The sequence below is a fragment of the Adiantum capillus-veneris genome, chromosome 18 (assembly GCF_014529385.1).
Source record: "Adiantum capillus-veneris isolate H3 chromosome 18, ASM1452938v2, whole genome shotgun sequence".
In the NCBI taxonomy this organism is placed as follows: domain Eukaryota; kingdom Viridiplantae; phylum Streptophyta; class Polypodiopsida; order Polypodiales; family Pteridaceae; genus Adiantum; species Adiantum capillus-veneris.
The window spans coordinates 102,738,763-102,763,300 of record NC_140948.1 but is presented as its reverse complement, the minus strand read 5'-3'; the positions used below and the strand labels follow the sequence as shown (position 1 = coordinate 102,763,300).

The 24,538-nt window shown below is 43.1% G+C and overlaps 1 protein-coding gene across 1 annotated transcript in view; it reads left to right on the top strand.

The window, feature by feature from the left end:
* The first annotated feature begins 8,630 nt into the window (after positions 1 to 8,630).
* The window catches only part of LOC147436112 (THO complex subunit 4A-like), a 37,930-nt gene continuing 22,022 nt past the window's right edge, over positions 8,631 to 24,538 (top strand). The window contains exons 1-2 of the mRNA XM_086489011.1: positions 8,631 to 8,893; positions 8,991 to 9,143. Of these exons, the coding sequence (XP_086345137.1) occupies positions 8,720 to 8,893; positions 8,991 to 9,143 (327 nt within the window). The 5' untranslated portion in view covers positions 8,631 to 8,719. The remainder of the gene's footprint in view (positions 8,894 to 8,990; positions 9,144 to 24,538) is intronic.

Here is a 24,538-nt window from a genome sequence, read left to right as displayed (position 1 = left end):
GATACACAATTTACATGAAAATATCAAAAATAAAAAAATTACTTTTCAATAATTAGTAAATTTTACGTAAAACTGCACTTCAACACTTAACTTGGAGAGGTAAAAAATGTCGACAATCTTTGTATATGGTTTAAAAAAGCTTGGTACATCTATGACATACCTATTGAGGGATTTTTCAAAGATGTTTGGGCGTGCTTAACAATGATTTGATTTACTTTCAAAAGAAAATATAAAAAATTTGTCCATCCGCACAAATTAGTTGTAGAAATGGCAATGAAAAAACACCTTCAAACCTTCATTTAGCTATGTACTATTTTTTATGAACTCATATTGAGTGTTGGTCACAATTCCATGAAACCATTTTCTATTTAGATAACTAACATAGTGTTGAGAATTTTTTTACAAAAGTCTCAAAAAGCTACAAAAGTGGCTGATTTTTTACAGGACTAGTGTTAATTATATTAGGGTAAGTGGGACTGTGATCTATTATCGGTTTTGTTGAGCCCACTATGTGGGATATGGTGCACACCTCGGGAGCTTTGGACTTAGTAATGGATATTAGACCCACTGCACTACTCTCTATAATTAACCACTTCGAGCCGTGGGTGTAGATACTTAAGAGCCAATTTTCAAACGCTAAGAGGAATGGCAACTAAGGTTTTTGAACTGCCAAAACATACCCTAAGTACGTACACAAATTTTGTTAACATGTATGACAATAACCAAGAGAGTAGAATGAACATCGATAGCTTTGATTTTGCACATGAAGGTGCTAATGATGATGGCCCCATGTTTGTTAAATTATATGTTACTAGGTTGCAACAAGCTATGGGCAACCCTGCTTTGCAAGCCGAAGTTACTCAACAACTTCGTGCTTATGGGATTTCCCTTCCTCTCTAAGAGGAGAGAGAGCTTAGGAGGCCTCTTGAAGAGACCCCCAAAAAGAAGACTCTCTCCCATATGAGAGGAGGAATCCATAAAGCAAGAAAGCAATGGAACTTTAAGTTCCTCTTAAGATGTGGTTCCACAAAGATGGCGGTCTAGACGATCGCCAACTCCTCCCAAGAGGAAAAGATCAACACACAGTCCCTCTCCTCAGCACTTCGAAAGGGAAGAGAGGAAACAAAGGAAGAAAAGGGCAAGAAAGAGATCACCCTCTTCTCCTTCTTTTTCACCTTCCTCCTCTTCCGACGAAAGCTATGGCTATTCTCCTAGATAATACAAGAGGGGAGGACATCACAAATCATACCCACCCTGCATGGCGAAGGTCACAAAAGCTAAAGAAGTTCAAAGAGGGAGGAAAGAGTATCTCTTTTCTTACCTATGATGGAACCTTTGGTGCTACCGTGTTGGTCTTCATCCAACAATTTGATGCCTTTGGAGACGAGGGGTTTACGGAGTCCTCCAAGCTACGCCACGTAGCTATGCACTTCCAAAAATTGGCTCATCAATGGTGGGCTAGCCTTCTTGGCAACGGCAAAGCCCCAAAGACATGGAAAACTCTACGAGTTTCCATCGTGAAGCAATTCCTTGCAAGCGATGCAAAGGACAAAGTGCTCACCGAATGGTGCAGCTTGAAGCTTCTCTCTCATGAGTCTATCCATAAATATGTAGACAGGTTTTGGGATTTACATCTCAAGGCTACTGTCCTCCAAAAGATAGTCCCCAACAAAAGCAACAGTTTTGTGTGGGATTACCAGAAGAGATGGCCAACTACGTCAACTCCCAACGGCGTGCTTCTATCACCGAAGTAATCCACCACACCATGGTTGCTTTGCGCATCATCTTCCAACAAGGGGCTCGACAGAATGTCAAGCCCATGGAAAATAAAGACAAAGGTGATGCCAAGGAGAAAACCAATGCCCGAAATTCTTCCCAAGGCACTTCCAACAACAACAACAACAACAAGCGGTCCAAAGAGAAGGGAGTTTACAAAGGCAAAAACAAACTTTCTCCCGAAGAGCTTGAAGCTTTTCGCAAGGACCATAAGTGTTTTAAGTGTGGGGAACAAGGACATGGTTATCGTTCTTGCCCCAAGAAGAATTTTCGCAATGAGACTCCTAGAGCTTCCACCATCGAAGCTCCAAAAGAGGATGTTCATTGTAGAGGTGCACCTCTCTCCTATGCTTGGGGAAAGTTAAGAGAGAATGATGCCTTCATCTTGTTTGACCCTGGCTCTACTCACAACTTCATATCAATGAGTTGGCCACCAAGTTGGGCATCAAGCTTTCAAGATGAGAGATGTTGTAACGGTCGACACTGCTTTCAAGGGACAACGAGCCTCCATTACTCCCTTGATTCGGAAGCTGAGGCTCCATGTCCAAAGCTATGTCGACAAAGAAGATTTTTTAATCTCTCCTCTCCAACATGAGGATGCAATCCTAGGGGCTCCATGGTTTGATCGCATGGCTGCCAACCTGAAGTTCCCTGAAAAGAGAATCTACTTCACCTACAGTGGAAAGAACATGTATTATAGATGCTAGTGAGTGTGGTCGTTCTTTACCACTTGTAAATCCTCCTGCTTTTGATAAATCAATGAAGAGCTCAATTTCTGCGTACATGATTTTTGTCAAAGAATCCCTAAAAGACCCTAATGTTTTATCAAATGTAAATGGTAAGAATCAAGAAGAGTTAGACTTGTCTAATTTTCTAAAAGGATTCCAAGATGTGTTCATCGATGATATCCCTGTGGACTTACCTCCAAAACAAGGGGATGATGACCATCAAATTGAGCTCCTTCCAAGAAGCTCATCGCCTAACAATCCTCCTTATCGAGTTTCTCAAGCTCAACAAGAGGAGATCATGAGGCAAGTGCAAGAATTGTTGACAAAGGGATGGTGAGACCTAGCTCCTCTCCCTTTTGTTCTCCAGTCCTTTTAGGGCAAAAGAAAGATGGTACATAACATATGTGTGTGGACTATCGAGCACTAAATCATATCACTATCAAAAAGAGATTTCCCGTGCCTCGGGTAAAAGATCTGTTTGATAAGTTACAAGGCTCTACCTACTTCAATAGGATTGACCTTAAAAGTGGCTATCATCAAATAAGGATAGTGGATGAAGATATCCTAAAGACCACGTTTCGCACAACGTTTGGTCTTTATGAATATTTAGTCATGCCTTTTGGCTTGACTAATGCATCAGCCACGTTCAATCGTCTAATAGAGAAAAATTTTAGACCCTACTGCAAATTCAATGGAGTGTTCTTTGATGATATCATACCCTAATCCAAGTCCTTGGAGGAACATAAGCAACATCTCCAAGTGATTTTTCAAGCATTGAGGGAGAACAAGCTTTTTCTCAACCAAAAGAAAAGCGAATTTTTCCTTTAAGAGATTCAATACTTAGGTCATATTATCTCTCAAGATGGTATCTGTATGAATCCATCGAAGTTAGAGGTAATAAAAGCATGGCCTAATCCAAGGAATCTACATGAGCTAAGAAGATTTATTGGTATGTGCACATACTATAGAGGCTTAATAGCAAAATTCTCTCAAATAGCTAGACCACTACATGACTTAACTAAGAAGAACGTTAAGTATGTATGGACTGCTAAGGAGAAAAATGCTTTTGATAAGCTCAAAGAGAAGCTTATTTCCCAACCAGTCCTCATGGTCCCGTATCTCTCAAAGCCATTTGAGGTCCAATGTGATGCTTGTGGTGATTTCCATGGAGCAGTTTTGCTTCAAGAAGGGCATGCCATAGCGTATGAGAGCCGAAGGCTCGATATAGATGAAGGAGTCATGGGCATTCATGATAAAGAGCTTTTACTTGTTCTACATGCCCTAGACACATGGAAGCACTACTTATTGGGGACTCCATTTATTCTACGAATCGACCACCAAAGTCTCAAGTATTTCATGACGTAAACCAAGCTTTCCGACAAACAAATGAGGTGGGCAAATTTTCTTTTGCAATTTAATTTCCATATTGCTCACATTGATGGTAAGCACAATCAAGTGGCCGATGCACTTTCACGACGACCAAAAGTTAATGTGGTGTCTATAGCTACTCACAATGATCTATTTGCTATGATAGATGAGTATGCTATTGACCCTAACTTTAGAGACGTAATGTCAGCTCTTGCTTTGGGGGAGAAAGAGGAACCATTCACCTTCTAGGATGGTCATCTTATCCACGACAATAGGCTATGTGTTACCCATTCCCTTCGTGAGAAAGTTATGTATGAATCCCATGCTCCTCCCTATGCGGAGCATAGAGACATTTAACCTAATCTCCGAGGAGTAGAGACGTATTTCTATTGGCCTACCATGAAAGTGGACATACAAGAATATGTTTCAAAATGTGTAGTATGCCAAAAGACCAAATATGATAGAGGGAAGCAACATGATTACTCCAGTAGTAAGCAAGCACACTTTATTCCTGTTCAAAAGACCAGTAAGGCACACCAAATGGCAACTCTCTTCATATCACATATTTTCAAACACCATGGATTACCAACATCCATCATGTCAAATAGAGATCCTAGAATGACCGGTACTTTTTGGAAAGGTCTCTTTGAAAATCTAGGAACAAGATTAGATTTCTCTTCAGCCTATCACCCACAAACGGATGGCCAAAGTGAGATAGCCAATCTTATGATACTCGATCTACTAAAGACTTATGTTATCAAAGTAGATCAACGCTCACGATGGGAAAAGTACTTACCTTTTGTAGAGTACGCCTACAATAATACTATACATACTTCTACGGAAAAAGCACCTTTTGAGATCATTGAGGGAAGACCTAAAAGTCCCTTGCTACTCAAAGTACATGGGAAGATCTTCGCTGCCGACGAGAATAGCCGTGACCTACAATAATCTTTTCAAAAGATTAAGGATCCATCTCTCAACAAAGGCAAAAAGCTGCCCGCTGACAAGCACATAAGGGCTTTAACGTTCAAAGAAAATGATTGGGTCTTACTTAAGTTTCCTAAGGCTCGATTAAGGAAAACGATGGGCAAACATCCTATGGGCCATCAAAAGTATTATGCCAAGTTAGCAAAAAGCTACTATGGTCCTTTCCAAATCTTGAAGCCTATCAATGAGACGGCTTAACAACTCAAGTTGCCCAATCATTGGCTCATACACAATGCTTTTCATGTGAGCCTACTCAAGCCCTACAAAGGAGAGCCACCAAGTGAACCAATTATTGAAGACCATCCAGAAGTTGAAGACGAAGAAGAGGTACTACAACCCAAAACTATTCTTCGGCATGAAGACAAGGTACTACGACATGGTAAGATTATCCGACGATATCTTATTAAGTTCAAAAATTATCCTTTTGAAGATGCTAGATGGATGCAAGGAATACAACTTAAGGATAGAATGAACCTTGTCAATGCTTACAATGCTACATTAGAGTAACCACATGTACAAACTTCTTTTAAATGACCAATGTTTTTGTCTTATAAGACTAGTTCTCTTTTTCATTGTGCACAAATTTCAATAGTATGAATGCTTAGAATCATGTTTGTAATGACGACGTCTCTCAAACACCTAGTAGAATTTGTCACTCTACTTTGGGAGAATGAAATGGACTTAAGAGCAAACATGCTTGCAACATCTACGTCTCCCAAGAACCAAGTGGATTAGTCATCCATCTTGGAAAGATGTCGTAGGGTAAAAAGGGATCCTCTACCCGCTAAGCAAGATTGACTAATGACTAAGGCTTTATCTCTTCTACCTCATAGTCGAGGACGCCTATGATTTCAATAGAGAGGCAATGTCATTAAATCTAATATCTAACCAACCCAAATGATTTTCTCATATTAAACTGATTATTTAATCTGAGAGAATAAATGGGAAGAAGGGTTAGGATATAGACATGTGCTTATAGATCTATCTCAACACGGGGCCAATGGCAAAGGGGCTCGAATGAGAGATGGTCTATCAAAGAGCAAGGCTAACCAATGGAGCATAAAGACCTTAGGGTTAGCTTCATTGAAGACCTCCAATAATCTCTCCCAAAGGGCACCCCTTGCCCAAGAGGCAAGTAGGACACATGTCAAGCCCCTAGCTAGGTTACCCTCATAGTGTGCTTAAAGCCTATTGGTTGGCCACCCAAGGGGTCCAATGATAATTTAGTGGATTTAATAATTGATTTAGCATTTATCAAGCTCTCTCTCTCAAAGGGGAAAGAGGGACACTTGCCCCGAGGCTACCCTTGTTGCTTTGTATGACTCTTGCTTGTGATTGGCTAGGCCTGGAGGGGTCCAATGAGCTTCAAGCATGAGCTACAAGGGGGGGTTGACCAAAGCAAGTAGGGGGCCTACTTGAGGGGTATACTCTCCCACACACACTCACACACACTCTCATCGTGTGAAGTGCAAAGTGCAAAAGCTCCCTCTCCTTCTCCAAGCAAGTAGAGAGGTTGAGAGCCTACACCAACACTCTTGGCTATGGAATGCAAATCCAACAAAGAGATATGCTTCAATGCTTAAGCTTGTCATCTTCTCCATCTTCATTACTATGCTATTATGTATGCTAGCAAGAAGAGTGATGATAAGTGAGGAACTAATTCTTTCTCCTAAGAAATGTTTCTTCTTCCTCTTCCCTACCCTCATTCCCTGCTAGCTCTCTCCACCTTCGAAGGTGTTTGAGGTCTTGGGACCAAGGCTTGGGATAGTTAGCCTCACACCCTTCTTCCATATACTTGCATCTCCTCCAACCTTGAAGGGCCTTCATATGCTTTTCCTCTAGATGGAGGACCACGGTATACTTCTTCTCCAGTATCAGAGAGTCATGGGTGAGAATTAATTACCTTTTTAAAGAGCAGCTTCTTCTTCACATCTAGCATTCAAGGAGATGATATTCATCACACTTGACATATAAGTCAACCAACACATTGCCTAGCATGACCTCTTTTTCCAGGAGCCTTTAAGTAACAATACCAATCATGAGTTTGTTTTCCCATGTCAATATGCAACACCCTTAACACTGAGATGATTTGCCATGCATATCTCACAAGACCCGCAACTTTGCCATGCATTCTTGACTAGGAACTTAGCCATATGCGGTGATATTTACATCTAGTCATGGGGGTTCGTGCAACAACTCCACACATTTGTGCAATTAGCCAAATTTTTTCCCATGCAATAATCCATAACATACCACTAGTTATTTGCCAGTGGCATGCCAACTACAATCCACACTCCTCAAGCATCCCTAACCATAATGGGTTTTCGGTGTACCATTGGTACAATTGCCATAAGTTTACACCTAGTATGCATTTGTGTAACTTTGAACAACTCATGCTTGGCTCCCTCCATGAACTCTTTCTATTTATCATTTCATGCTTCCAATGCCATGCAATCATCCAAATCCCTTTACATGCATTGGATGGCTCATCATACAGCCTATTGAAAGCATTGGTTTTGGAACCTTGCCTCCTCTTCAATTTTGCTATGCCCAAGATGTTTTGGGTGATGATTTCATGTTCTTAGCTAGATGTTAGCCCCAACTCCGAGGCCAACTCTCTTGCATTTTGACTGTACATCTAGCTAATGGATTGCATGCTAAAGCCACCCGCGTTTCCAGAATGCTATCGACCCAATGACCCAATGAGACACACACTCTAGCTAGCCATTGCCCACACTTTAGATTTCGTAAACATACACCACACCATCATGCTCATAACGTTCATGTTAGCCTACCCAAGCCAACATGAGCTTTACACCTGCATTCAAGTTCACCCACATCCAAGATTATGCATTAAAAAATGATCAAATGCCTAGCTTCCTTAAAGCCTCCTCCTTTTGAGCACCTCGGCTTCCCATTCTTCACTATGAGCGAGAACTCAACCTATCGCTCTAGCCATGCAAAAGCCTACAAAACAATTAGCGTTGAACTACCACATTGACCACATGCCTTAGCAATGTGACACTTGCACCAAATACGCATGCTAGGAGCGCACTCACTCCGACATGCAACCATCGGCACCTTTGCTTCACCGTACTGTGACAACCCTTACTTGTCCAACCCATTGCATCTTGTGGAACTTGATTTATCACCCCTTTCACATCATCCCACATGCTCATATCATTATGCATCAGCCCATAGCTCATCCATGCTTGCTTACTCATTGCAAGCACTTGAGCTCATACTTGAGCCCTACATGCTATATACCCACAACCCGTAGTGGCCACCCATTGTTCTCTACTTGGAGCACCTCATTGGACCCCGCATCCACTCCAATATGAGTAATCATCCTCACAATATTCGCCTTTGCCAATCGGGCCATCATCCCATACAACTACTGTCACAATCCTTTTACATAATGTACTCGAAACTCCACATAGCTCTGGCTGCTTCATCTTATATCTTGTAACCGACGAAAAGGTCGTGCTCAATTGACTCTTGGGGAATACCCTTGTTGGAACAATTCTTGTTCAAGGTCTTGCAGCCTTGTAGAGACTTGTTTGCTTTGTGAAAAGGTCATGTGAGATCCAATAGAATTTTGATGAATGTCTTTTTTGGACAATTCTTGTTCAAGACATTGTAGATTTGCAAAGATGATTAGGCAGGTGGTACGAGCATAGTAGTTTTTAAGGAATTTTGTCTATCCACGTGGAAAATTGTAAGGTAAAGAATCAATAGCATAAAATTTGAATTTATGTAATGTGTAGCTAGAGGTCACTCTGCACGGGGGGTTAGTGGAAGCATCCCGCCCATTTGCCTCTCACGCAGAGTTCTGTGTAGAGAGCGGGAGGGAAGCAAGCATGACTAGCCTGGACATGGCGCTGGATGAGATCATAGAGATGAACAAGCAACAAGCAGAGGTTGGTGGAGGGCGCGGAAGAGCAAGAGGGCGACGTGGAAGGGGTGGTCTTCGACGCGGCTTGTACCGGGGTGCCCTGCGAGTGCGACGGCCTATGCAATTTCAGCTCCCCAAGGCAAGAATCATTGATTTGCAGCGACTGAATTGTCGTTTTCCTCCTAAGAATTTTCTCGCTCAATTTGTTCTGCGTGTGTGCCCCCCATTCAATGCAGTCCTTCCTCAGGCGGGGCTCTGTTGACAATGGGTGGAGGCGAGATGTTTTGGAGGACATTGTAGGCCCATCTGTACGCTCTGTAGGAATAGAAACTGGCACCAAACTCTACCTTTCCAACCTGGATTACGGAGTTTCCAATGAAGACATCAAGGTACACATTTGTACACACATGCACAGTCCACATACAACGACACACGCAATTGTAAGCACATTTTTTTTTTCTCAGTCAAATTAAGGGATCTCTATGCAAGGTGTTAAGTTCACCCGTGTAAATTGTGAGCCAGGTGCATTTTGATCATTGCATTGATTAATGTGGTGCAACATCTTCAGGAAAATTTTTTGTTGGGTTGGAGCCTGGGTATTCGAGAGCCAGGCTTCTTGGAAGTACACGGTCGAGGGTAGTTACCTTAATGTACACACACATTGGATCTATTTTGGTTTGTAAGAAATGTATTCTGGAGGTTTCAACAGATTCTGCATTGACGGGGGTTCCTTTTCCTTGCTGTAACTATGTGTCATGCCTCTGAAAAACACTGTAGACTGGACAAGTTGTCGTCAATTTGAATCAAACCTCCTTCTGAAGGATGTATTCCCTGGTGATTGTGTATGGTCAGTGTGCATTTCTGGTACAGTAGATCTTTTAGTCAGCAGTACATGGTTGAGGATCTGTTTGTGTGAAAAGATAAATCCCAACTGTTGTTGGATAAAATTCTGCATAATGTTTTTTACCGCATTTCTTTGGGTTGTTATTCTAGATGTGTCGCCTCGGTTGGAAAGATGTCATCACCAGGTGGTGGCATCGTAGGTTGCGTATCATGGTTGTATGGTCACATTGGCCTTGTGTATGCATTCTAGCCTATTTTTAGGTTTCTGGCCTTATTTTGGTCCTTTGTCCGGTTTTTGGGCATTTTCCCATTTGTGCAGGTTTCTAGGTCATTACCTATCATATAGGTGGCCCTAGCCCCTCAAGACTCATGCCCATTTTTATTCATTTTGTACAAGCACTCTTTGAGTTGCAGAGTTGTCACTACTTGGTCATTCTCTATTGATCTCTCTTTGTTTGTGTGTCTCATGCGCCTTCCCTTCATGTTATCGGAGCATCGGGGCACCCAAGGATGTTATGAGATCCAACGGTGGTCTTCATCAAGAGATTCATTGCATGGGAGCCCATTGGCGTTGTCCCCATAGTAACAGGGGACGCCCTTTTTCGGGCTTCCCGTCCCCACTTTTCCGTCCCCACTTGCCGTCCCGCTCTCTTTTTTACACTAAAAATCCATTTCAGCCACGTCCCCCGTCCCCCGTTCCCCCGTCCCGGAATGCGTCCCTTGTGACTATGGTCGTCCCCTCTATTGAAATAACTTTTTTAGTTTAACGCGTACAAGGCTTGTTTTAATAAATTCTAGCCTCTCAATCGGGCTTCTATAGGCTCGCCCATTCCAAGTGGTGCTTTTTAGGGGCTCTCATTGGTTGCCTACTCTCGGCTTTGTCGGCTGTTCATACGGCTTGATCGGCTCGTCTCTTGATTGCCATTCTCAAGCAGAGACTCTACTAGCTTCTCTCAAATTAGACTTTTAACGGCTTGTGCTGGCGAGACTCCAACAAGTGGCCCGCTTGCTGGCTCCTCTATCATCATGCCTTGTGTGAGGTATACTTTAGATTTTTCCACCTTACACAATTAGTGTGGTGAGTTCATTGGCTCTTCTTGGTGTCTATTGCGGATTGTCTCTCCTCTCTCTCTTGGTACATTATTGAGATTTCAAGTAAAGAGTAGAAACCGAAGCTTAAAGCTTTAGCGCCACGTACTTCCACCATTGGAGTGGGTGGGGGTGATGTCTTTCAGGCTCCCCCTACTTCATTTGCAATGGCTCATACCTTTGCTGAGACTAGTCTTCCACTTGACAAGTTGACTTGCCATTTTGTGGTGGCTCTCTTATCTGCGATCCATCTTCAGCTTGTCAACCAGAGTCCCTAGCTTTATGAGCGGTAACCTTACACACTTTGGTATTTTTCCAAGCACTATGCCCATGGCGATGTCTATGGTGTCTCTCACAATGGTTCCCACGACAACTTTGCTAGTGACGACGGTCAATCCAATTGGTGCATCAATTTCCTTGAAACGGGCCCGTAGAATCACTTAAGGGCGGTAGACTTTAGCTTTCACCTGATCTTTACATTGTTTAACTTTACTTGAACTTTACGATACACAGGGACTTCACGAGTAAACTTGAGATTGGAATTCAGCACTTCAAACAAACCACGGCTTGGTAACTAGAGTGCTCCGGAGTCCGAGCGATAGTGACACCGCGTTGGCCCCAAAGGTTGGTGCCTCTTTCGGTATTTCTTTATTCAACTAAACTTTGGAGAAAACCTGTAAATTCCTACGAGCTGTCCCACTTTTATTGGCTGAAAATGTCCTACTCTAGCCCAATTTCGGTAGCAAAACTGCAGTAGGATGCTTCACAAACAAAATCCCCATATCTTAGGTGACTTCCCTCGCGCATTAAAGCACTTTGGTAAACTTGGCGAGAAAATACAGCACACTGAAATCTCTGTTTTTCACCTCTAAAATGCACCGAATCACCTGATTCGCAGTTCCCTAGCTTCCTCAAAGCTCTTGGGACTATTAGGAATCAAAAGGGGTAAACCCTATACCTGCAGAAAAACACAGCAGGCTGTAATTCCCTGTATCTAGGTATATTTTTTGGTCATATAGCGGACATGCAGACTTCACATTGTGAAGTTTTCGTCTGAGTTACGACCAGTTGATATTGTGCTAATTCTTTCTATCTTTTGTGGTGCATACGCCGTATGCCCTATCAACTACCTCATTTCTGTGCTAATTTTTTCGATTTAATGCATCTTTTAGTGCTAGGCTTCATTATGAACTTTGTGTTGATGTATGCTCATGTGTGTGTGTGTGTGTGTGTGTGGTGTGTGTTGTGTGTTGTGTTGGGGAGCATATGTTAGTACCTGGTTCTACACCCACTATTGGGCACTGACGACGTTAGTGGGGATGTCGTGGTATTTAGTCAATACTATGCATGATGGAGCTGATGGTTATATTGTCTTGTGGGTGACTACCATGGGTCTATACCTTGCACTTTCCTTCAAGGGTGAATCTGGGCTTACCTTGGATTGAGCTAGGTATATCCTTTTGCGTGCCGATCGCATTCGTAGCAAGCCCTCGAGTTCTCACACCTGTAGCGGCCCTTTTATGTGGATGAGATTTCTCACGAGAATCTCTCCGAATCAACCTATACCTGTGGGAGGTTAACAACTAGCTAATCCGGTATGTCACAAGATGGGCACCACGTGCCAATAGAAAAGAACAGAATGAACAGACTTTTAGCACTTCAATAACAACTGAACTGAAAGAGAGAGACGACACGTGATACGGAGTGGCGAAATTCCACCCCAGAGAATATTGGCCCCAAACCTTGGCGCCTCTTTCGGTATTTCTTTATATTGCATCAACACAGTACAAGCCGGTACTCCAAACTCTGCACCTTCTCTAGGAAGCATGCCAAAGAATGAGCCCTAACCTCATATTTAAAGGCCCTAGGCCCCAAAAGTAGTTTACAGTAAAAAGCCTTCAAACTCAAAAGCATATGGTCCAAAAGCAAAGCCAAAAAGCTGTCAGCGTAAATCACGGAAATCTATACAGTCCTGCCACGTCAGCATTGCCAACGTAAAAAGCAGAAATCCGTACAGTTCTGCCACGTCAGCAATCAATGAAATTTTCAAAAATCCGTAGAATCTGCCACGTCAGCAATCCCGCGGAAATGTGCTGCTTTCTTCTTCTATTGCTTCTGCTTCTTCTAGGGTTTAGGCCCCTCGACCGGCATCTGCAAGTTGGCTCCATTCTACAGGGCTGACATGTCATCAATTTGTTACATCTCCCCTTCTTGAAAGAGAGTAATCGTTCGCGATTACAACATATCTGCAAAACAACTCAAGTTAGTTCAAAAATTTCCGAGGGTCATTCCAAGGGACATTCCGAGGGGCAATCAGTTTTCTATTTTTGTTAAGGAGTCAGCTTCTCCTTTCGGCTCTTTTGATCAAGGAGTTAGCTTCTCCTTTCGTCCAAATCGGAACTCTTGATATTCTGGTGTAGTAAAATTAGCCATCACACCCAAACTGTACTGATCTTCCACGGGTGTTACATACCCAGGCAATCTCATCCAATTAGGAATAGTCAGTGGTTGGCACATCACAATGCAACACAAATGCTCACATATGCATGTTACAAGACATAGAAACATAAAGCCGCCAATGAACACTCCCCCCGCAAATAACCATTCAAGTCCGGGCCATGAGCTGTTCAATGAATCTCTCATCACTCCTCCCGCAAGTAACCTATAAAGGTCCGGGCCATGAGATATAGAGGCCTTTTACAACCAAACGCCCCCTAGACCGCAGCCTGCGTTGTTTGGAGGTGCTGAGAGTAACCACTACTCAGACTTCTTAATACTCCCCCGTAAATAACCATGTAGGTCCGGGCCATGAGTAACAATACTTTTCAATCATTCAATACTCCCCCCGCAAATAACCACAAGGGTCCGGGCCATGAGTATGAACAAGCATTCTCAAACATCATTTCTCACCCTCCACCCAGGAGTAAAATCACCAATCATTGAAACCAGTATTAAGACGAGAGTTAAACATTTCAAATCGGCACCAAGATAGGTTCAAAACAGATACCATCCATTTCAAACAAATTTCAAACAAAGTGTCAAACAATACTTTCTCAAACAAAGTTCAAAAGTATCTAACTATAAAACAACTAGAGAGTTCATTCAAGGTTTTGTTGGGACATCCGAACTTTGAGGACGACTAACTTGCCCTTCTGCATCACGGTGATGGTTCGGTTCCGAACCTGGAGAGTTGTATCATTCTTGTCATGCCAAGGTATGCCTAATAGAACGTCACAATTGCCCAACTTCATGATGTGGAAATCAACTTTTCCATGATAATCTTGAATAGTCACTGGAAGAGCACCAATGAGCTGTACCACTTTCTGAGTTTGCCCTGTGGCTAGCTCAGCTTCAATTTCTCCACCCTCTGCATCATAATCAAAGTGCATTTGCTTTAAGAATCTTGGATGGATGAAGTTCTCTGTAGCTCCGGGGCCAAAGAAAATAAGGGCTTTGAAGCCATTGACTTTGCCACATGCTCGACACAATTCATTTGTACTTTCAAGGCGTATGCCATAGAGGTACTAATCCAATAGCCGGTTTAGCTCGTTTGGCTGGAGATGGTCTTGAGTTTCTATCAACCGTCGACACGGGAGTCGGCTCTGCGGGTCTGTCAATGTGTTTGGGACAACCAAAATAGTTATGTCCTTTTTGAAAGCATCCAAAACATCGGCCTTCTTGTAGTAAGGTGTCTCGTTGTTGAGGTGTCAAACGAGGCCTTTGTGGTTGACTTTCATGAGACTCTCGAGAATTTGTTCTTTGTTGGCGAGGGTTGTGGTTAGTGGACGGAGATTCTTCTGTGGTAAACTCTAGCTTTCCCTTCATCAGTTTGTAGCCGACTACAACTTGGTCCATAAGTTCTTGCATGGTGGAGACTTGCTTGGATAGACAATATTCCTGCAATGGTGTATTACTCGCATTGGGCCTCCAAGGGAACAGATCTATAGAAGGACACTGGAAGGTACACGTCGAGAAACCTTTGGTTATATTCGTCCATGGTTTCGGTGGGAAGCATTTTCAAGTTGCCCCACTCTGCCAAAATCCGGACTTCAAACATAGAAGTCATGTAACTACGTGCAAAAACTGTCTTGAAAACTTGCTAGGTCCTTGGAGCATGCGGTTGTGTCGCGATTGAACTCCACCATTGCATAGCATTATCTTTAAGAAATCCCGTTGGTCGAGAAATCTTTGATTCTTCTGTATAGTTCCCTAAAGCATAGATGTCTTCGAATGCAATGCTTTCTTGCGATCTTTCACCCTGAAAAAAGTGAAAAATTGGATTGTCGTGTCGCCATCTTTGAAATCTTTGGGTTGGTTAGGCGCATATCCTAGGTATGGATAATAAGGGTATCCATATGGGCTCCAAGGTAAGGGCAATAGCGGTGGCAAAGGCAGTTGCACTGGATCAGGGTCAGATGGTTGCACCATATTCTTGAAAACTCCCCCGATCGGAACAGACAGCTGAGAAGGTTGCCGGTTGGAAGCTCTAGTACTTTCTGGTGCCAGAGGAGGAGGTACCACTTGGGGCATCAGAGGGGGTAACATGTAGTTCAAAAATTGTTGAAAACTTTGCAGCATCGAAAGATTCTGCTGAGGATGCCGCAAAAGAATGTCGTGAAGTTTGTTGAGCAGAAACTGCAAATATTATGTTGAATCCACTTGGGTTCTTTATGGCCTTATGCCCTGTAAGACATGAGCGGTGAAGACGGGAGTGCGTTCGATGCGCAATGAAGTAAGGGTGGGAGTGCCTGATAAGTCCGGGGTCGAGGCATGAAGCTAAAATTTCCGGTGAACTTTGGGGTTGGAGCACGAAGCTAAAATTTCCGATGAACTTTGGGGTCGGAGCACGAAGCTAAAATTTCCGGTGAACTTTGGAAGTGCGATCTTCTTGTGTCTGCTCTTTGGTGGGACCAGTATGCTTTCAACAAAGCACACGCCTGATGCTCTGATACCACTGTCACAAGATGGGCACCACGTGCCAATAGAAAAGAACAGACTGAACAGACTTTTAGCACTTCAATAACAACTGAACTGAAAGAGAGAGAGACGACACGCGACACGGAGTGGCGAGATTCCAACCCAGAGAGTATTGGCCCCAAACCTTGGCGCCCCTTTTAGTATTTCTTTATATTGCATCAACACAGTACAAGCCGGTACTCCAGACTCTGCACCTTCATTAGGAAGCATGCCAGAGAATGAGCCCTAACCTCATATTTAAAGGCCCTAGGCCCCAAAAGCAGTTTACAGTAAAAAGCCTTCAAACTCAAAAGCATTTGGTCCAAAAGCAAAGCCAAAAAGCTGCCAGCGTAAATCACGGAAATCCGTACAATCCTGACACGTCATCTTAAAAAGCGAAAATCCGTACAAATTGGCCACGTCAGCAATCAACGGAATTTTCGGAAATCTGTACAATCTGCCACGTCAGTAGTCCGACGGAAATGTGCTGCTTTCTTCTTTTTTTGCTTCTGTTGCTTTTGCTTCTTCTAGGGTTTAGGCCCCTCGGCCGACATCTGCAAGTTGGCTCCATTCTACAGGGCTTTGACACGTCATCAGTTTGTTACACGGTACCTGTATAAGAGGTTGTTGCCTCGGTAATTGTGGATAAACCCACACAACTGTACATATAGATGAGTAGCCATTGAGCTGGGCATCACGATTTTGGATTCAAAAGGGGAGAGGGGCATGAGAGTGAAATCATTGTGCTACATAGAATAGAGGAGAAGGCAAGTTTTTCATTAAAGCTGTAAACCTGCACCCACTACACACACACACACACACACACACACACACACACAGGAGGCACTTCATGAAGAAGAAATCAGCCTCCTCTCTCAAAATTGGGCGCCCCTTTGAGCTGAGATATCTTGTAGATTTCTCTGGAGCGGCCAAGTGTCCCTTATGCCCATTTGAGTTGATTTCCTAGTACCCACCAACTTATAAAGTGTCGCGTGGGGCCTAAATGACTTTGAACTGAGCCTAAACGTAGGTTGTAACCCAAAGGCTTCAAGGTAAAGTTGCAATACATTTGGTGACTCCAAAAGTTCATTCTCTTCCATCCACTTTGCATCCATAGGTAGATAGTTTCTAAACTTCACCAAATAGCGTTGCGCAACTTTTCCCTTAACTTTTCTTTCCTTATGTGCCAAAATCTGTTCAGATACCAAGATTTCATCAAGTTCTCAACTTCCGGTTGATCCTCATTTGGCATATCTTCGGGCACATCACCCACAAAGGGTCTTAGAAGACTCATGTGAAATGCATTATGAATCTTCCAAGTGTCTATTTATTTCAGCCTATAGGCAACATCGTTGATATTGTCAAGTACTTGAAAAGGCTCATAGTAACACATGGTGAGCTTAAGGAACAACCTTTCCTTGCCCTTGATCTTCTTTAACCTTCCCTTTTCAAACCGCAAAAGAACCCAATCACTAAGTAAAAACAACAATTTACGTTAGTGACGATCAATAGCTCTTTTCTGCTTTGCGGGAGTCTTCTCCAAGGCAAGCTTGATTTCCTTATACATTTCATCCATGTTCTCTACATATCAATTTGCTTCAAAAATCTTATCCTTTGTGTGCAAAATGGTAGAAACCTTTTTGCCACCCCCAACAATTTCAAAAGCTGCTTTGCATGTTGATGAATGCACCGTATTGTTGTATGCATACTCAAGCATGGGTAAATACTGTTCCCACTTGCCCTTATTATCTGACACATAGCATTTCAGCAAATCCAAGACATTAGAATTAGCCTCTTTGGACTGCCCATCAGTTTGTGGATGAAATGAGGATGAAAACTTGAGTGTAGTGCCCATGTTTTGAAACAAGCCTCTCCAAAACAGGCTCGTCATACGAAAATCACGATCACTGATAATAGGCTATGGCATGCCATGGTATGTAAACACATTGTACATTAACAATCGTATCATCTGATGAGATTTTATCTTCTTCCTGACAGGAATAAAATGGGTTGTTTGCTAAACCTGCAAATAACGGTCCATATACCATTATTCCTTGTCGGCTTTCTTGGAAGATCAAAGATAAAATCCATAGCAATACTCTCCCAAGGCTTATCTGGAATAGGCAGTGGCTATAACGACCCTGGTGCCTTTTGCCTGTTAAACGTGACCTTTTAAGTTTTGGCAAATCACACATGCTCTCTGAAAGGCATCCACATCTCTCCTCAAAGTAGGCCAATAAAAGAATGTCTCAACCGCTTTCACTGTCACATGTATACCACGATGCCCGACATACAGTGGGACATGACTTTCTACCATAACTTAATGCCACAATGGCCCTAGTGACACATAGTCCGCTATGCATCATCATAAAACCGTCCGTGAGGAGATAGTGCTCATCGCGTTGTCCATCTTGCAACTATTCAAAGATTCTTGCAAAATCTTCATCAGTAGCATACTTTCCTTCATGTCATCAAGCTCATGATGATAAAGAATTCACACAATTGAAATTTGTGGCTTTCTTGATAATGCTGTAAGGTGCAACGGAAGTGAATGTTGAACTTTGCTCAAGATGAGTGCTCCGCACTGTGCTCAAGGTTCCTTTTACTTACGGAACGGAGAGCCTTCCATTCCTTTAGTGAGGGAGTGCAATGGACACAATCAAAGTGGTGAACAATGTGAATGAAGGTGCATGAGACTGAGAGATAGAGAGAGAAGAGAATACGACACCAGAATGTTGTCAAAACCCTCCTCCGAAGGCCCCACTCTCTATGGCGAGAGCGGTCTACTATTGATTGCACAAATCTCTACAATGCTTGGACTTGCTGATGATGTCGACGACGATGAGGACGACGACGAGACGGGCTGAAATCTGAAAACACTATGGCTGAAATCTGCAAATCTTTATTTGCTGAATTCTGACTCTATGTCGATGACGACGATGCGACGATGACGCGCTGAAAACGCAGATACTGAAATTTGCGTTTTCCGGGCTGAAACTGTAAACGCTCGTTGATCTGACCGTGCGGCAAGGATCTGCTACAGGAAGGTGAGATCTGCGAGGTTCGGGGCTTGCTCTGCGGTGTCTATGTGCTGAAAACTGAAAACGTTGGTCTAGATCTGAGTTCTGTCGCGGTGAATCTGCAAAACGCTAGGGCTGGTTCTGTGTTCTGTTGCAAAAACGCTGAGTTTTCTGTTGTCTTGCTGTTGACGGGGCTGATCTGCAATCCAAAACCCGAGGGGCTGATGTAGGTTAAAAACGCTAGCTGTGGTCTGATGCAGAAAACGCTAGGTCTGCAATTTGCAAATGCTAGGGTCTGCTGGGGGGATCTTGTTGAGTAGGTGCCTGCTGAACAGAGGTTCATGCTGCCTCTTCTGCCAGAAATGCTAGCGCTAGGGTTTCTTATATACTTGAGGTTCTAAATTGCCCTCCCAGTTCCCAACAAAAGTCACTTAAAAATAATAAGTGAAAATTGGCTAAAATAGGGAAAATAGGTCTGTGCTCTGTAAAAATGCTCCTGATAGGTTCTTATGGAAATATGATGATCATGTTGTGTGCAAGTAGAGGATATGCATCTAATCTAAGTGTCTAGACATGCACGGTCTGCGAACAGACTCACAAGAGTGTCAGATCACTTCCTAATCTAGGTTGATTGAACTGAACTGAATCCATGTCATGAAGTAGCTTGTCCACGTACACATAGGGTTAGATGTGCACATGACAAATGCATCAACCACAACATTCTTCTTGCCTTCTATATGCACAATCTGAAAGTGGAATATAGAGAGAATGTTTGCCCATCGCATATGTTTTGCAGATAACTTTGATTGTGTCAAGAAGTATCACAAGGTCTGATGGTCTGTTTGGACAACAAATCAACACCTAGCAGGTAGTGCTTCCAACTTGAAAGCGCATGAATCACAGCTAGTAGCTCTTTCTCGTAGATTTGCATAGTCTTTACTGGCCCTTGCAAGATTCTGCTTTCATAAGCTACTACTTGACTATCTTGCATTAACATTGTCCTAATACTATTGCCACATATGTCACATTGGACCACAAACACACAAACGGTGTCTAAAGAAAAGCCAACCATCACGAATGACATAATTGCATAAACTTGGTGCATTAAGTGCCTGCAATAAATGCTTTTCAAATTTTGAACCTATGTAATTTTTTTTGAGATTATTAAAACCCAAGCCTTGAATAGAGAGAAAAGAATTTGTTTCAAACGAGAGAATTTGACCTTTTCTACTCAATGGGTATATATTCAATCACACCTCCAAATTGCTCGAAAACTTGAGACCATCATGCTTGTCTATCACTCCAATGTGCACTAGGCATAGATTGGAGCCACTTAAGTGCTTAGTGATATGTGCTAACAACAACTCATGCCCATAAATAAAATGCTTCCAATGCTTCTATGCATGAATGATGTAAAGAAGTTCTTTATCATAAAAAGAAAAAGCACTATTTGTAACAAACTTGGACACTCCAAGTCAAGAATCAACCGCGACAGCACCAAATAACCACTTCAAAACAATTCACAGATCACAATAGATTTGCACTGGCCCGGCGGAGTTCCGTGCCTAGAGATATTGGCCCCAAAGACTGGCGCCCCTTTCGGTATTTCTTTTTGTATTAATCAATCATCAAAGTACAAGAGAGCGGTTAGGGTTTCACTCTCAGACTCTGCGTCCAGATGCTCTGAGAAGTGAGGCCCTCACCACTAATTTAAAGGTTACAAGGGATGCCCAAAAGCAGAGCCCCAAAAGCTTTTAAAATCAAAAGCATCAGTTCTCTCTCTCTCTTAGAGAGTCTTTTCTCTTTTTTTTTTTATAAAAAAAAAGCAAAAGCAAAATTCGCGTCGCTCATCATTTTCCAAAATTTTTTTTTTTTTTTTTAATAATAATCCGCCTCCGCGATTTCCGGAATTTAGGGTTTTTGGCAAAAATTAGGGTTTACAGGAATTTTAGGGTTTTTGGCAGAAATTAGGGTTTCTGCTGTCCGCCACGTCATCACTTTGTGACATACCCCCCTCTTGAAAGCATTGTAATCGACCGCGATTACGCCTGCAAAACCGACAAAAGCCATAAACCGTCTTAGCAGACACTGACTGTTAGTACCTACGTACTAGGAACACACATCTAGCACATGTACAAAATCGACAGTCACATCACACGACATCACAGGACATCACCAGACATCACAGGACATCACATGACATTCAACATTCATTCGGATCTTAGACCATGATTTATCGGCAATGTAGCTAGCAATCACATCTACGTCCAATCGGGACCTCATCGATGTCCGATTGACTAACCCCTATTGCAACCATGTCTATTCGAGATCAATCAGACCAAAATGCTGCAGTCATTTCGGCTATCAGTTCCTGTACTCACAAGAAGTCAAGAACAAATCAGTATCATAATCAGGAATTCCATTTCATAAAGTCATCCAGCAGAATACTGTCAGCTCTCAGTATCCCTGAAGCTCAAAGAGACATCAGTGACTTTAGTATCAAAATCGAGGCATCTGTTGACAAAGGAGTGGAGCGACTCCCCTCTTGTGCATCCCACTGCACCAGATCTTCGGCCAAGCTGAGTTTCTGGGTTCCGTTTGGAGTAGACTATGCTAAACCAAAACATCGAGGTAAAGTTTCACAATCCGAGGAGTATCTGCTAGGTCCTCCTCCTCCATCCACTTCGCATCAAATGCAGGAAAGTTCTTGAACTTAACCAAGAACCGCCTTCGGACTTTACCTTTCTTCGTATCATTATGTGCCAAAATCTGTTCAGGAACAAGGATCTCCTCGTTTTCTTCCACTTCGGGTTGCTCATCAGGCTCCCCATCATCAGGCACATCACCCTTAACAGGGTTCAAGAGACTCACATGCAATGCATTATGAATCCTCCAAGTATCTGGCAGGTCCAATCGGAAGGAGACATCATTTATCTTGTCAGTAATCTGGAAAGGTCCGTAGTATCACATACTAAGCTTTGGAAAAAGCCTCTCCTTTCCCTTTTTTTTTTCTTAGGCGTGCCTTCTCAAAAGTAAGAGCACCCAATCATCCTCCTTCAGTTTCCAGTCGCGACGATGGCGATCCGTTGCCTTTTTCTGTCGTTCTTGAGACTTCTGTAAAGTCTCGTGAACCTTGGCAAAAGCCATATCCAAATCTCGCGAATATTCATCCGCTTCAAATTTCTAATCTTTCGTGCTCAGGAAGGATGGAACCTTCGCAGCAGTTTCAACAATCTCTCATGGCGTCTTCCCCGTCGAAGAGTGTATCGTGTTATTGTAGGCAAATTCCACCAAAGGTAAGTTCTTTTCCCATTGAGTCTTCTGATGCGAGATACAAGACTTCAATAAATCTAAAATCACTGAATTGGCAATCTCAAATTGCCCGTCAGTCTGCAAGTGGAACGATGCAACCGCGTCCCAATGTTCTCCCAAATTGCCTTCCAAAACAAACTCATAAATCTGGGGTCTCTGTCGGAGACAATCGTCTCAGGCGTGCCATGTAATCGGAAAATCATCGTGATCATTCTGTATTCTCGGGAGATAAAAAAAAATGAAATCCATTTCAATATTTTCCCAGGGGCGGGTGGGTGGGTATGGGTAAAGGCTGTAACAATCCCTGTGCCTTATGCCTGTCAAACTTGACCTTCTAGCATACCAAGCAACTGCGCACAAACTCTTCCACATCCTTCTTCAGTCTCCGCCAAAAGAAATCTCTCTCTACCCCTTTCATGGTGGTAGCAATGCTGCGGTGACCCGTAAAAGGTGGACAGTGGCAATCAGTCATAACCTTTTCCCTCAACGGCTGTGTAACGCACAACATAGTCTTTTTCATCAAGTAGCCTTCCCGAAGGGAGTATCCAGCTACTGTCTCCCCATCCCGTATCCGTGTGAAAATATCTGCAAAATCTGTATCTGTGGCACACTGATCGACCATATCCTCGAAGCTCCTATGATGTATCGCGGAAATAGCCAGAACCAACGGTTTCCGAGACAAAGCATCTGCCACCACATTCTTCTGTCCCTGCACATGGACAATCTGGAAGTGAAACTGTGACAAGATGTTCGCCCACCGCATCTGCTTTTCCGAAAGCTGCTTCTGTGACAAGAAGTAGCGCAAACTCTGATGGTCTGTAAAGACAATAAAATCCGCCCCGAGTAGGTAATGCCGCCACTGAGTAAGAGCATGGATAACCGCCAAAAGCTCTTTCTCATAAATCTGTGCTGTCATCTCCGGCCTAGAGAACAAACGGCTCTCGTAAGCTATGACATGGCCTTCTTGCATCAAGACCGCACCCAGACTACGACCACAAGCATCACAATATACTTCGAATGACTTCTGCAAGTCCGACAAAGTCAAAATAGGTCCCGTAGTCAATTTCTCTTTCAATGTCTGAAAGGCAGTCACCTCTGTGGGTCCCCACGAAAAAGGTACTCCTTTTTGTGTCAAGATATGCAAAGGGGAAGCAACCTTTGCAAACTTTCGTATGAACCGCCTGTAGTATGAACATAGTCCCAAGAAGCTTCTAACTTCATGGACATTCCTCAAATCGGGCCAATCACGGATAGTCTCTATCTTGGCCGGGTCCATTTGCACTCCTGTTGTGTTGCTGACACAATGTGTCCCAAAAAGTGTATCCATGGTAGGAAAAAAATTCACTTTTCTTTGCATTAATCACTAGCGTGTGATCTCGTAATGCCTAAAAGACTTGAAGCAGATGATCTCTGTGTTCTGCCTCATTCTTCGAGAAAACAATGATGTCGTCAAAGAAAGTGCCAACAAATAGCCTGTACTCTCGAAAAATCATGTCCATCATCCGGTTAAATGTCGCAGGAGCATTGGTTAAGCCAAAAGGCATCACCAAAAACTCAAATAACCCAAAAGTCGTCCGAAAAGCTGTCTTGTAGACATCTCCTGGCGCTATCCTGATCTGATGATATCCACTCTTCAAGTCAATCCTGCTAAAGCACGAGGATCCCTGTAACCTGTCGAGTATATCATCGATCCTAGGAATCGGAAATCTGTTCTTGATGGTGATTTCGTTGAGAGTGCTATAATCGATGCACATTCTCCAAGATCTGTCTTTCTTCAAAATCAACAACACTGGAGAGCAATACGGTGAAGTACTAAGCTGGACAAGACCCTTTTCCAAGAGGTCTTTCACTGAGTTCATAATCTTTTCATTCTGTACTCGGCTCACACAATAAGGTGGCCGATTCGGTGGTGTGCTTCCAGATATCAGATCAATGGTATGATCTTCAGGCCCTCTCAAAAGCAATCGGCATGAGCGTGGAGAAAAAAATCTTGGCGTTCTTTTCTTCAGGTCAAAACATATTCAACTTTTATCCATGGTTCAGTTCTCCCAAAAGAATGAGTAAGAAAACTGAAGTTCATCAAGTACAATCTCTAAGCCCTTCATTTATCAAAGTCGCTTTCTCGGCCCGGTAGTCAACCACGGCGTAGTTCTTGTGGTACCAAGGGATCCCGAGTAGAACGTCACTCACGTGCCCTGAACACCCCTGTCATTGCAAACGAAGTTTGCCAATGCTCGGTGTAATGGCAACATCCCATCCGGGTGCCAGTCGAACTACCTCCGCCAGTGGCGTCAGTCTGTCGGGCGCAGTTCCAAATCGAGCCGCCAATTCCAAGTGAAAAGAAGTTGGCCTTGGCTCCTTCAAAAGAGCTTCTTGATCCTTCACTTTGCCCCAAAAAAAAACGGCAAAGTTTGTACTTTCATTCATTTGATTCGGTGCAAGTCCCACGCCATGTGGTACCAGTTCTGCTTTTCTATCTGCCTTTTCTGCCACATTCCTCAGCTGCTCTCGAACTCTCAGACCTGTCGTCGTCTTTATCATTCTGTTCTTTCTGTGCCTTATCA